The sequence below is a fragment of the Heterodontus francisci genome, chromosome 10 (genome assembly GCF_036365525.1).
Source record: "Heterodontus francisci isolate sHetFra1 chromosome 10, sHetFra1.hap1, whole genome shotgun sequence".
NCBI classification, from domain to species: Eukaryota; Metazoa; Chordata; class Chondrichthyes; order Heterodontiformes; family Heterodontidae; genus Heterodontus; species Heterodontus francisci.
The window spans coordinates 75,455,531-75,469,477 of record NC_090380.1 but is presented as its reverse complement, the minus strand read 5'-3'; the positions used below and the strand labels follow the sequence as shown (position 1 = coordinate 75,469,477).

At 46.9% G+C, this 13,947-nt stretch overlaps 1 protein-coding gene across 14 annotated transcripts in view; it reads right to left on the bottom strand.

Annotated features, from left to right (window-relative positions):
* The window catches only part of spag17 (sperm associated antigen 17), a 428,416-nt gene that overhangs the window by 251,796 nt on the left and 162,673 nt on the right, over positions 1-13,947 (bottom strand). For all 14 annotated transcript variants that reach the window (XM_068040791.1, XM_068040788.1, XM_068040787.1 and 11 more), the window contains 3 exons: positions 9,993-10,082; positions 8,846-8,941; positions 8,125-8,238 (listed from right to left, as the gene is read on the bottom strand). In XM_068040791.1, the coding sequence (XP_067896892.1) occupies positions 8,125-8,238; positions 8,846-8,941; positions 9,993-10,082 (300 nt within the window). The remainder of the gene's footprint in view (positions 1-8,124; positions 8,239-8,845; positions 8,942-9,992; positions 10,083-13,947) is intronic.

The following is a 13,947-nucleotide window of genomic DNA, read 5'->3' as shown; positions in this document are numbered from 1 at the left end:
TGCTGTACTGTTCTTTGTTCTTTAGAGCACAGATACAGCATTAAAAGAAAATTCTGGCACATGGATAAATGCCAATTTCTAAGCCTTTATTTTTCATTTCCATGGCAACGTGCACACACCAGGAGTGCATGTCAGGAAAGTTCACACCCCTGTAATTATCTGTCAATTAATATGAAGAGGCATAATATATACATATTTATATACAATAAGGAAAGAACATAAATACAGAAACAGGCTTCTTAATAATAGGAACTGACTGCCAATGGGTGATGTCCTGCACACTGGAAGTGCGATGTTACAACAATCATGGACTAACTCTGAAGAGTTATGAAAAATGGACTTTGTTTTAAAAAAATGAACCTTTAGTTTAAAAAGTGAACAGTGGCCCAAAATGGCCACTGAAGAAAAAGAGGATTCGCCTTTTGTGTATTCAAACTGTCTGACAAAGACAAAGAACAAATCTTCAAAGCTAAAAGATGTCAATGGAAGCCATCCTACATCTATCCTTAAAATATTCCAGAATTGAATGTCTTCTTCTGAAGCAAAGGAGGTGTGATGTAGCCATGTCCTTGGCCATTGTGCAACCACCATGGGGAAGAGATGAGAATGTCTCCTACCATGAGGTAATAGGTGACATAATTTAACCTTTATAAAAGAGAGAGAGAGAGACTGACCCAGACAGAAAAGCTACTTGTAACAGCTTGAGTTCCAGCCAAGCCAGGAGCCAGAGTGCCCTGCTGAAAAAATCTGACATTTACAGTATACAGCAGTGAGAGCTAAAAGTAACCCACCATCTTCAACAGAACTTTCAATCAAGAGAGAAATCTACAATCATCTCAGGACTGCATCCATTTAGAACTTGATTCTCAAAAGAATTCAACAGGTTTATCATGACCTCTCCCCCCTCTAAAAATAACCTATCTCTTTCCCTTCTCTATCTGTTTTTTCTTGTGAGTGTGAGTGTGTGTGTGTGCGTGTGTGTGTGTAAGCGAATATGTGAGTGGATGCGGTTGCGACAATTTTGGGATAAGGCGTATTGATCCATAAACAATTGACTTTGTTTTTTAAACAAAGTAATTCATGACAACGCTACGTCATCGCACACGTCATCAGGATGCGCCGCGGTGCGCACATGCGCAGACGGTCTCATGCCCCCTGCGCATGCGCTGCGGTCCGGCTTGCCAGGACCGCTTTGCGCATGCGCAGATGACACGGTACGCGCATGCGCACACAGTCTCCTCATCTCTGCGCATGTGCTGCGGTCCGACCTGCCAGGACCGTTGTGCGCATGCGCAGATGACGTCATCGCGTTATTTCGTCTTCCTCGGGTACGCGCCAGTTTGGCCTCTGCGCATGCGTCAAAGCTTCGGCGCGACTTTTTGAAAGTGGAAGGAGGAGAGGTTTCGTCGGGCATTTTCTCGCATTTTATCTGAATTATTTATTCGTTTTGGAGACTTGCTTCATTTTTATTTGACACAGGAGATTGTTCCAAGGTAAGTTGCTCTGCCTTTGTAAGTTGCTCTGAAAACATTTCCATTGTCTGGGCCACCGCATGTTCTCCAGCCCCTGTTGTGAGTTGCTCTGAAAACATTTCCATTGGCTGGGCCACCGCATGTTCTCCAGCCCCTGTTGTGAGTTGCTCTGAAAACATTTCCATTGGCTGGGCCACCGCATGTTCTCCAGCCCCTGTTGTGAGTTGCTCTGAAAACATTTCCATTGTCTGGGCCACCGCATGTTCTCCAGCCCCTGTTGTGAGTTGCTCTGAAAACATTTCCATTGTCTGGGCCACCGCATGTTCTCCAGTCCCTGTTGTGAGTTGCTGTGTGCAGGCAGTACATGTGCTGCAACCTACCGTCTTAACGGTCACTTTCGTTTTTGTAACGTTTTAATGGAGTGCATTCTGTATTTCTTATCTCATCTCATGTTTCCCGTGTGGTCCCTTAATAGCCTTCCTGAACCTCAAACTTCGGTCATGGCAACAGAGCAGTTCCTTGCCACCTTCACAACCCAGGAGTTCGAGAGTTATGACGACTTCAGCAGTAAACTTGAGCTGTTTCAACAGGTAGCATGGTCTGCAGGCACATCCTGTGATGTGCCTTGTTATGTTTCACTATGTTAACAATGCTATTTAAATGCGCTTTACAGTTGTGCTTACAGGCAACGGGGAGTCTATTTAAAAAAGTGAGCACCCATACGCTTGAGAGGGAAAACAAGAGACGGCGAGTCGAAATTCCCATCCGCTTTAAGTATGCCTCAGTGAGGCTGTGCTGTGTACACAATGGGCAGCCACGCATCCGTTCCACTGGAGTGAGACCGAATCAGAGGTAGGTGCTGCGGTCACTACATTTCCACTTGTGTAGCTTGTCAGTCCTGTAAAGCTGTTCCTTGATGTGCATTGAACCAAGATTCGATTTGCAGTATCAATACATCTCGTCAGTGAGATCCTGTGCCCACAAAGCCACGCGCATACCGCCCCCGTGTCTACGGACTGCCTTTGTTGTGATTTCCTGGATAGACCAATGGCTGGGCGACCACCTCAGCGCAACCTCCTCTGGACTGCAAAACAGGTGCGCACCAGATGTTGGGACCTTGTCATGGTGCACATGTAAACTGCTGCCAGCAACACACCTGGGGATGGCTGGCGTTTTCGTGAGGGCACGAGGCATGTGGGGCGTGCTCATTGAATGTCTGTTATTTTTCAGGTATCTCGCCCTGGGCTGTGAGGTCTTCATCAGTGTGAAATTCAATACGACCAAGAACAAACTGTGTGTCAGCTCCTACCATCTTGTGCATACCGGTCATGTTTTGCATCCAGAATGTTTATGCTTCTATGCAAGGAGACGACAACTGAACCACGATGAAAGGCAGAAGGTAGAAGAGTTGGTCAAGCTGCAGGCTGGGAACAAACAGCTGAAGGATTATATCGAGCGTTCATTCAATAAGACCGTGACCCTTAGTGACATTAGAAATGTAAAATCCCGGCTCAAGACAGGGGATGACAGCATGGATGCGCTGTGTGATACGCTGGAGAAGATTCAGCAGGACGGGGCTGCAGTGCGGGTTGGCCTGCAGGGAAGCAGCATCCTCTATATTGCCTTCATGACACCAGCCATGAAGGCCCACATACAGGCCTTTCCTGAACTGCTGTTCATGGACGGAACGTACAAGGTGAACAAATGCGGCTACCCTCTGTACCAAGTGATGGTGCAGGACAATGTTGGTAGGGGCAAGGCTGTGTTCTATGCCATGGTGAGGAATGAGACGGCTCAGATGCTGGACGAGATTGTGGGTGTTTTTGTTGATTTCATGGGATCCAGCGCCTGCCGCGTGAGATCAGCCATTGTGGATAAAGACATCAATGAGATCAATGCGATCAGAAAGCATCTCCCAGCTGCAACGGTTCTCCTCTGTCAGTTCCATGTGATGCAGAGCATGAGGAGGAAGATCAGCAGCTACCCACTGAATGGTGAACTGAGGGATCAGTTGTTTATGAACTGCAAGGAAATGGTTCATGCACCTTTGGAGGAGAAGCTCACTAGTTGTGTAGAAAGGATTGGACACCTCTACCCACCCCTGCAGGACTACCTGCTTACAAACTGGATTCCACAGAAGGAGATGTGGGCAGCATGTTCACGCAGTAAAGTCCTAACGTTTGGGAACAACACCAACAATCGCATTGAGTCAGAGAATGGCAAGATAAAGCACCTGCTCCACTCCTCCTCATCCATGAAGGAATGCATCTCAGCGCTGATCTTCCACAATAGTGTCCTGGATCGGGAGCGTGCCTATTACACATTCCTGCAGGGAGCCTCTTTCAAGTGCATCACAGAGGCACCAGCAGATCTACAATCATTTTACACGGGATTCACCGGTCATGCTATGAAGCTGATGCATCAGGATCATAGCCACATTCAGCGAGTACATGTCAAGGAGCAGGATAAAGGCACAGTGACTGTGATTTCTGGCGCCAAACAGTGCAGATACATGATAGCCAGGCTACCTGCAGCTGCATCTTCTCCAGTCAGACTTTGTTGCCCTGCAAACATGCTGTTGTTGTGCAGAGGCATCTGGGTCTGCCTTTGGACAGGCTCGCCCCCAATTGTCGCTGGCGTGCATCTCAGACACCAACGACGACAGGCATGGCTGCTGCCATTGTGATTACAGAGGAACAGCCAAGGCCCCTCAGCCACAATGAAAAATACCGCTTGCTTTCAGATCAATTGTACCAGCTACAACAGGCCGTTCTGCAGAGTGGAACGGCAGCATTCATGAGGAGACTGGACTGGCTGCGGCAACAGACTCTCCGCTGGCAGCAAGGACTGGCTGATGAGATGGAGCCATTTACTATGCCCAACAATTGCCCGGAAGCACCTTCGGATGGAGGTGGCCGCGCGCTGGACATCAGTCACGTGTCACAAACCCTGGATCCTGAGCGTCTCACCCCCTGGCCTAATGATCTGATGGACCATACATATGCCTGCCTGTTCAAATCTCCACTTCCCCTACCTGCGGTACCCACTCCTTGCTGCTCAGTTACACAGTCACCTGCTCCTACACCCATCAGGGCAGTGCACATGGGCACACAGTTACCTGCTCCTACACCCATCAGAGCAGTGCTCATGGACACACAGCCACCTGTTTCCCCATCCGACGTTGAAACAACCATGCAGAGCCTTGTGAGACTCCGCAATTGCCAGTTGCTGCCTGTCAAGCAGAGAGGCCATCCAAAGGGGTCAAACACTTGGGGAACATTCAGCAAGAAGAGACTGAGCACTAAAAGAAACAAGCATGCCATGTCCAGTGGTAGCAGAAATGTGAATGCTCTTGCTGTGAACACAACTGGTGATAGTAGTAGGCAGGATTAAATGGGAATGGATGGAAAGACGCACGAGTAACATAACCACTAGCAGGGAACTGCTGGGCTAAATGGCCAGCTTTATGTTCATAGCCCAAAAGAAATGTGCTTCTTTTCCAGCACCCTCACATCATTCATGTTTTCCCTGAGAGCAGCATTGAACCATCACGAGATAGGGACAGTAACATCATCCTGCCTCCTACAGCTGAGGTGGGTACTAAGTGATTCATTGGCGGTGTTATCAGTACATGCCTTTACCGCAGAACACAAAGCATGCTCAACAGTAATTCCATTGGAGGGAGGGAAGCTCTGACACTGATGTTCTTCCCTTATTTTCTTTCATGTAAAACGTGCCCTTGAGAAAACAATCCTTGACACTTAAGGACGGCATTCAAGCAAAGGAGGCAGTGCGGGAGAGGACGCAAGGATGTGCTGATTCCTGCACCTGAGGTGGGTAATAAGTGCTTCATTGGCGACGTTATCAATTGGTGCCTTCACTGCAGAACTTAAAAAGGTGTGCACAACAGTAATTTCAGTGGATGGAGGGAGGCAAGCTCTGACTCTGATTTGCTTTATTTCTTTTCATGTAAAACATGCTGTCGAGAAAACAATCCTTGAGACTTAAGGTCAGCATTCAAGCAACGAAGGCAACTAGATCATGCTGCGGAGCTCATCACGATGTGGAAAGGAACATTGCATTTATGGATGAATTGGGAATGCACATTGGGATGCGCTTGGGGAACATTCACCAAGAATAGACTGAGCTCAGACTCTTGTGACTTTGCCTTCTTCACATGGACAATACAGCAGTGGAATAGAGAGCCAAGCGTTTATTCACCACAAGGCTCTCCAGGAACAATCTCTTTAGCTGTGCATAGCAGAGACTCGGCCTGTCTGTCTAACGGGAATGCTGGACACAACACTCATGTATCCATGTACAGCAGTTCCTCGGATACTTAATGAACTTAATAAAACTTTTCAATAATTAAACCCAGAATTGTTGAGGTTTTGTTTTGCATGCTATTTCCCCGACTTTGCAACTGCACTTCAGATATTCAACTATGGTGGGGGGGTAGAGGGAGGGGTGGGTGAAGAGGGGGAGGGGTGGGGAGAGGGAGCATGCAAAATGCAGGGACCAAACAGTTCCAATGCCTGAAGTACTGTGGAGAAGTAGAGAAAGCAACTGGGTAGGGGAGAAAGCAACTGGATTGGGCATCCACAGCTGGAGGGAACGGCTGAATGGAGAGGGTCGGAAGCGAGAGGCCGTAGAGAGCCACGGGGAGCGAGCGTGCGAAGACCTTGGTGTCACCGGTCCAGGGACTGGCCAGTAAGTCTTTTGCTGTTGTGTTTATGGCGCATGCACAGAAAAAGGCACTCCTCTTCCGTTCCGCTGCTCTCCCCCCCCCCCTACTCTCTCCCCTTCCTCCCTCTCCCCCCAGCTCTCCCCCTCCCCCCTTCCTTACCCCTCCCTCTCCCTCTTTCTCCCCCCCTCCCCCCTCTCCCTCTTTCTCTCCCTCTCCCTCTTTCTCCCCCTCCTCCCTTCCTTACCCCTCCCTCTTTCTCCCCCTCCCTCTTTCTCCCCCTCCCTCTTTCTCTCCCTCTCCCTCTTTCTCCCCCTCTCCCTCTCCTTCTTTCTCCCCCCCTCCCTCTCCCTCTTTCTCTCCCTCTTTCTCCCCCCTCCCTCTCCCTCTTTCTCCACCCCTCCCTCTCCCTCTTTCTCCCCCCTCCCTCTCCCCCTCTCCCTCTTTCTCCCCCCTCCCTCTCCCTCTTTCTCCCCCCTCCCTCTCCCTCTTTCTCCCCCTCTCCCTCTTTCTCCCCCCCTCCCTCTCCCTCTTTCTCCCCCCTCCCTCTTTCTCCCCCCTCCCTCTTTCTCCCCCCCCTCCCTCTCCCTCTTTCTCCCCCCTCCCTCTTTCTCCCCCCCTTCCCTCTCCCTCTCCCTCCCCCCTCCCTCTTTCTCCCCCCCTCCCTCTCCCTCTCCCTCCCCCCTCCCTCTTTCTCCCCCCCTCCCTCTCCCTCTTTCTCCCCCCCTCCCTCTTTCTCCCCCCCCCTCTCCCTCTCCCTCTCCCCCCCCCTCCCTCTTTCTCCACCCCCCCTCCCTCTCCCTCTTTCTCTTTCTCCCCCCCTGCCCCCCGGCACCGCTACCGCTGGTCTCCCCATGCTGCTGTCCCCGGCCCCCGCGCTGCTGTCCCCGGCTCCCGCGCTGATCTCCCCGGCCCCCGCGCTGCTCTCCCCGGCCCGCTCCACTCTCTCACTCCGGCCATTGTATTCTGCCACGTGTTTGTTAGGTTTCATCTCTGTGATTCTTTGAGCAGCGCCATCTTTAGTCCTGGCAGCTGCTACAGTCGCAAGCTGTGACGTTTTCGTGGCACATGCTGTATTTGCGCATGTGCCAAAACAGCGCCACCTACCGATCGCGTTGTCAACAATTGCAGTCTTTTTTAAAACCTCTAACAAAACCTGTCGCTGTCTGGTTATATGAAAAATAAAACACCAATCAGCTAAACTCCAATACAAATATACTTGCTGCAGTCAGGTGGGGAGTTGAACGGGGGAAACACCTACGTCACACCACGTGGCCATAACAGTGAATTGCATGGCAGAGTGTATCTAAGGCTACAAATGGGGTTTCAGATGGACTGAGACAGAAGCTAATGGGCAGGTACATGCGAGAGTTGGAGCCCAATGATTCTAAATGGGTCAATAACATTTCAGCCCAATTCTGCGGGCACCTAACGAAAGGACTGCTAAATCCTGCTCCCCCTCAATACTGCTACATTCTAGCCACTACCAATACTGCTGATGATTCAGTCTTCCTGGTAATACAACTTGGCAGTATAACTGTCCGAATAAATGTTTGACTCACTGTAAGCAATACAGTACCACAGAAGGTTTATATAGAATAAATATAAATAGATATAAATTAACAGTGATGTTGAAGTGGGGTTCAGTGAATGAAACACAAACTTACTGATTGTTACCTTAACTCTTGCTTTTGCAATTTTTTGTGGAATCCAAATTGCTAAATTATTGATACTTTGTAATGTGCTCCAAACAAACTGATATTCTATATAAGAGTATCCATGACTGTTGGATTTCATTTCACTTTGCTTGAATAAGGTGTTTAAAATTCTAACAAACAACTACTACAGATCTGACAGGTTTGTAATAAACAGAGCCATACAGGCTGAAGCATGAAAAATAGCCCATTCATCTGCATTCCTAAAATGGAAACACAGATAGCTTTAACACACACAGAAATACCCAGCTACCTTCAGATGATGTGTCCGCCATGTTAAGTTATCATGGAGATTAAGAAGCAGGGGCTGTTTAAGCTCTTCATATGGTCTCTTCTGTTCAGATTTTTTCAACTCTTCAATCATTATCTGTATGATAATATCAAGTGGAAATAATATTATGCTCATATCAGGATTTATTAAGAGGTATTCATAGTTAAGAAGTTCCATATATCATCAAGAGTCTGTGTTGGTAAGCAAAAAGAGGTATTGCGGTCAGAATTTTACTAGGTCAAGCTATAAATATATCTTTTGAAAATGAGAAGAAAAACTGCAAATAATAGAAATCTGAATAAATACAGAAAATATTAGAAATGTACAAGTAGGTGGGTCAACAACTGAAAGAAAAAGCCAAGCTAAAGTTTCAGGTAAAACCCTTCATCAGAATACATAACAGAAAGCGCCAGGGCAAGGAGTGATGAAAGGGCGGTGGTGGGGAGGGCAGGTCTGGATGCTCCGGTCATCATGAGTAATGAGCAGGCTCGATGGAAGAGTTGGTATTTTCCTGTCTGTCAATTTTATATGTTTTGTATACTGTTATTTCTATCCTGACTTTACACAGCGACGAGCATAAATTCTGGTATATGGAGTTCATTAATTGTTGAATGGGAGTCAAATTAGTGGGTAACAAAAAAGCATAAACACAGAAGATTATTTTGGTTGTCTATCTGTACTTTAGTAAAATGGGAGGAGGTACCTGTTGTTCCTTCGCAAGCACAGATTTCTGTACACCTGTTTGTGGCTCAGGACCTTCCTCACTTGGCCGAAGTTTATCTTCTTCAGTCACAACAGCCTACATACATCAAAACAAGACAATCTAATGCTAAAAAGGGTTTGAAACTCCAATTACATCAGTCATTTCTAGCTGTACTTAAAAAGTGCAAAATTCCTATTTTTTTAAAAAGGTCTAAACACCTTGTACTACATTGCAAAACAATATATAGTAATCATGCAGAATTCATACTTAAATTGTGTCAAAGGCATTAATGGACCTTAAAATTGTTACAATTTGATAGTCTTTGTTGCATATTTGTTTGTGTTTATATGCTGACAGCAGTCCATGCTTCACTCCAGTTTCATTCTTAAAAATATGTAATTACTGTTTCATAAAAAGAAGATACATTTATTTAACAACTTTTCACTTCTCTTAAGGCTTCCCACAAGCTCTTTATAAAGCAACTTACATTACTATAGTGACTTTAATGTAAAACATGCCCCAAAAGGGTTCACAAAGGAAAATGGATGCTGGGACAAGAAATGAGAGATTAGAAGGGGTGACTGAAGATTTTATCAAAGAGATGAGTTTTGAGAAGGTTTTTAAAGGAGAACCAGATAGATTGGTGAAGAAATTTAGAGAGGGGCGGAATTCCAGAGAGTGGGAGCTGGGTGGCTGAAGGCTTTACATTAATGGTGAGGATAAAGGGAGGGGGAAATTGACAAAAACCCAGAATCAGAGCAACATAGTGTTTGTCAGGGATGTTGGGTGGGGTGGGGTGTGGGTGGTGTGGTGTGGTGGGGGGTGGTGGCAGAGGTATTGAGGTTGGAGGAAATTCCAGAGGTAGGGTTTTATTGAACACTAGGATTTAAAATTTTGTGTGAGCCGATGCACAACAGCAAAGACAGAGGTGGTAGGTGAGCAGAAACTTGGTGCAGGGCAGGATACATGCATCATTCACACCTAATTACTTCTGAAGTGTAATTACTTTTGCTCTGTAGATTCACATGAGATGATCTCAGGTCCTGGGTTTTGTTTCATACAAAAATTAATAAAAGAAGAAAAAAGATACACACAGAGAACAAGTATCAGCATTCAAATAATGAAACAATCAGATTTTATTACTTGCCTGGTCTTTTATGACATCACAGAATGATGGTTGTGTGGATATCTCATTCACTGTCTTTTGTGGGGGCTCCTTAAACTCCTCAATCATTTTCTGTACAAAAATTTTAATGGAGGAAAATGTTATCCATGAATCAAGATTATTCATTTTCATGTTATTCCTATGTCAGGGTCCCATTAAGTACCAATAAATACAGAATTATAGTAGGATCATGTAAACATTTACTAAGGTAGTCTCTGACGTAACAGCAGGACCATTTTCGGGTCACGAACCTGACCTCCCAATTAGCAGGCCTTCTGGTTGCTCTGTACCAGAGTAAACCAATTAAGAGCCCACCTCTGGGCTTTTTAACCAATTAGGGAGGATGGGCTGGATGATGTGGTCATTTTGTCAGAGAAAACATTTTTGTTTCAGAAAAGCTCAGCCGCACGGGTTTTTCAGGCTGTTGCACCCACAGGAATGGAGACGAGATCTGGGAAGGCTTCTCTCTGGGTCTCCTGCTCTTTACCTTGAGCTCCAGCTGAGGGAGCTGAGGGGCAGCAGTGAGGTGAGCTCTCTCAAGGACAGGAAGAAGAGGACAGCCTCTCTAACCAAGTAGGCAGGGATGGAAGTGACCGAGGAAGTCATCAACTGGAGTGTGTTCCCTCCAATCTGCAGACAGTGCACCAAGAGGATCCAGGACCTCAGGGGGGTATGACAGGTGAGTAGTATAACACTTTCAGGTATCAAGCGCCATACTCTAACTTGCCCAGCATCCTTCCGCACAGCACACTTCAAGTCAACACACCTTGCAGCTCCACTCATTTCTCTCTCTGCAAGCATATCCTCATCTGAGCAGTCAGCACTCACACTTGCACTCAGCCTATTGCCCTCTGCATCCATGCCGCACTGTAACCTTCCATAAATGGTGTTCTTCCCTCCTTTGCACCAAAGCCATTACCAGCACTCACACTTCCCTGCTTTTTCTCCTTGCAGGCAAAGAGGGCACACAATTGGCAAGAGGCAGAGATGTGGCAAGGAGGTAGAGGGGTATGCCTCCAGTGGCAGACACCTTGTCAGCCATTGGCAATACATGCACACCTGGTCCACTGGGAAAGAGGTCTTGCTCCTTGAAGATGCAGAAGTCAGCAGTGACCTGCCATGAGAATCTGAGCTTCTTGAGACACTGATGCTCAGAAATATTGAGAGACCTGGTCCTCTGCTTGCAGACCCTATGTTGGGAGTGCCGCCTCCTTCCAGCTGGATCTTGGTGGTCATTCCCTCTGCCCTGTGGAGGGCATCTGGCTGAGAAGGCAGCTGGTGCTGCTGCTGGTGTTCCCCCTGCTGCTGCTGGAGCAGTTGTCAGTGGTGAGCCCTCTTAGCAGAGGTGGACAATGGAGCTGCACAAGCTGCTCCCATATTGTCTGAAGACTGGTAGCAGGGAAATACAGATGAAGGTGAGTGAAATGCTGGACAGGTGAAGTGCCTTTCAAGCAGGTGGCAATCACCTGTCAAGCAGTGATCGCACTCTCTGACAGAAGGAGTGCTTCGAACAGCAGCCTCGCGTGTGGCCATGGCTGGAGCTCTTCAGTGTGACTGATCAAAGCCTTCAGAACTTGTCAGTTTCACCGAAGAAGTTCTCCCTGCTGTCTACTCACCTTCTACAGCCTGCTGGGTCGCAGAAACAGTGTGGAACTCCTGCCCTGTTGCAAAAGGGAATTCATGCACAAAATCGCTCCCAATGGCCTCCTTAAGTACTTCAATTGGCTTCCTGCCTCAGCCACATTCCCTGCTATATTCTCAAGCAGGAGAAGTCAGAAGTGGGCAGAATCATGTTGGGATCCTGACCCAATGTCATTCTCTGCAATTTTTCCATGCCCCACCCCACTCCCACTCCCAAACCTTTCTCCACTGACCTGGGGAAATTCCACCCATAGTGATGGAATTTTCTTATGTTCAATGGTTGTTTTAAATTGTCTTTGAATAATCATAAGCTGGTCAGTTCCTCATCTACTAAATTGATTTGAGCAATATGTCACCAAGGCAACAAAAGCAAAAGGGTCTATTTTGCATTTTCTTTAATAAATAAAACTGCTCACTATTCTTAATATATGTATTATAGTGCCAGTGTAACATATGCAAGACAAAACAGTCAACTGATGTAAAAGCAAAATACTGTGGATGCTGGAAATCTGAAATAAAAACGAGAAATGCTGGAAATATTCAGCAGGTCTGGCAGCATCTACGGAGAGAGAAGCAGAGTTAACGTTTCAGGACTACAGATGCTGCCAGACCTGCTGAGTCTACTAATGTGTCTGCTGTGCTTTAATTGGTAGCCATCTGGAAGAAAATGGGCTTATCAGTGATAGGCAACATGGTTTTGTGCAGGGAAGGTCATGTCTTACCAACTTAATAGAATTCTTTGAGGAAGTGACAAAGTTGATTGATGAGGGAAGGGCTGTAGATGTCATATACATGGACTTCTGTAAGGCGTTTGATAAGGTTCCTCATGGTAGGCTGATGGAGAAAGTGAAGGCGCATGGGGTCCAAGGTGTACTAGCTAGATGGATAAAGAACTGGCTGGGCAACAGGAGACAGAGAGTATCAGTGGAAGGGAGTTTCTCAAAATGGAGACGTGTGACCAGTGGTGTTCCACAGGGATCCGTGCTGGGACCACTGTTGTTTGTGATATACATAAATGATTTGGAGGAAAGTATAGGTGGTCTGATTAGCAAGTTTGCAGACGACACTAAGATTGGTGGAGTAGCAGATACTGAAGGGGACTGTCAGAGAATACAGCAGAATATAGATAGACTGGAGAGTTGGGCAGAGAAATGGCAGATGGAGTTCAATCAGGGCAAATGCGAGGTAATGCATTTTGGAAGATCCAATTCAAGAGTGAACTATACAGTAAATGGAAAAGTCCTGGGGAAGATTGATGTACAGAGAGATTTGGGTGTTCAGGTCCATTGTTCCCTGAAGGTGGCAACGCAGGTCAATAGAGTGGTCAAAAAGGCATACGGCATGCTTTCCTTCATCGGACGGGGTATTGAGTACAAGAGTTGGCAGGTCATGTTACAGTTGTATAGGACTTTGGTTCGGCCACATTTGGAAAACTGCGTGCAGTTCTGGTCGCCACATTACCAAAAGGATGTGGATGCTTTGGAGAGGGTGCAGAGGAGGTTCACCAGGATGTTGCCTGGTATGGAGGGCGCCAGCTATGAAGAGAGGTTGAGTAGATTAGGATTATTTTCATTAGAAAGACGGAGGTTGAGGGGGGACCTGATTGAGGTGTACAAAATCATGAGAGGTATAGACAGGGTGGATAGCAAGAAGCTTTTTCCCAGAGTGGGGGATTCAATTACAAGGGGACACGAGTTCAAAGTGAAAGGGGAAAAGTTTAGGGGGATATGCGTGGAAAGTTCTTTACGCAGAGGGTAGTGGGTGCATGGAATGCATTACCAGCGGAGGTGGTAGACGCGGGCACGATAGCGTCTTTTAAGATGTATCTAGACAGATACATGAATGGGCAGGAAGCAAAGAGATACAGACCCTTAGAAAATAGGCGACATGTTTAGATAGAGGATATGGATCGGCGCAGGCTTGGAGGGCCGAAGGGCCTGTTCCTGTGCTGTAATTTTCTTTGCTCTTTGTTCACTCTCACCTCTGAGGCACAAGGTTCTCGGTTCAATTCCCATTCCAGGGTGTGAGCACCAAAGTCAAGGCTGATATTCCAGTGCAGTAGTAAGGGATTACAGCACTATTGGAAGTGCAGTCTTTCAGATGAAACATTAATGAGACCCCATTTGCCTGCTCGGATGGATGCAAACGATCTCATGGCATTATTTCGAAGAAGAGCAGGCGAGCTATCCCTGGTGTCCTGGCCAATATTTATACTCAATCAACATCAAAAAATAAATAGATGACCTGGTCATTATCACATTGCAGTTTGTGGGAGTTTGCTGTGTGAAAATTGGCT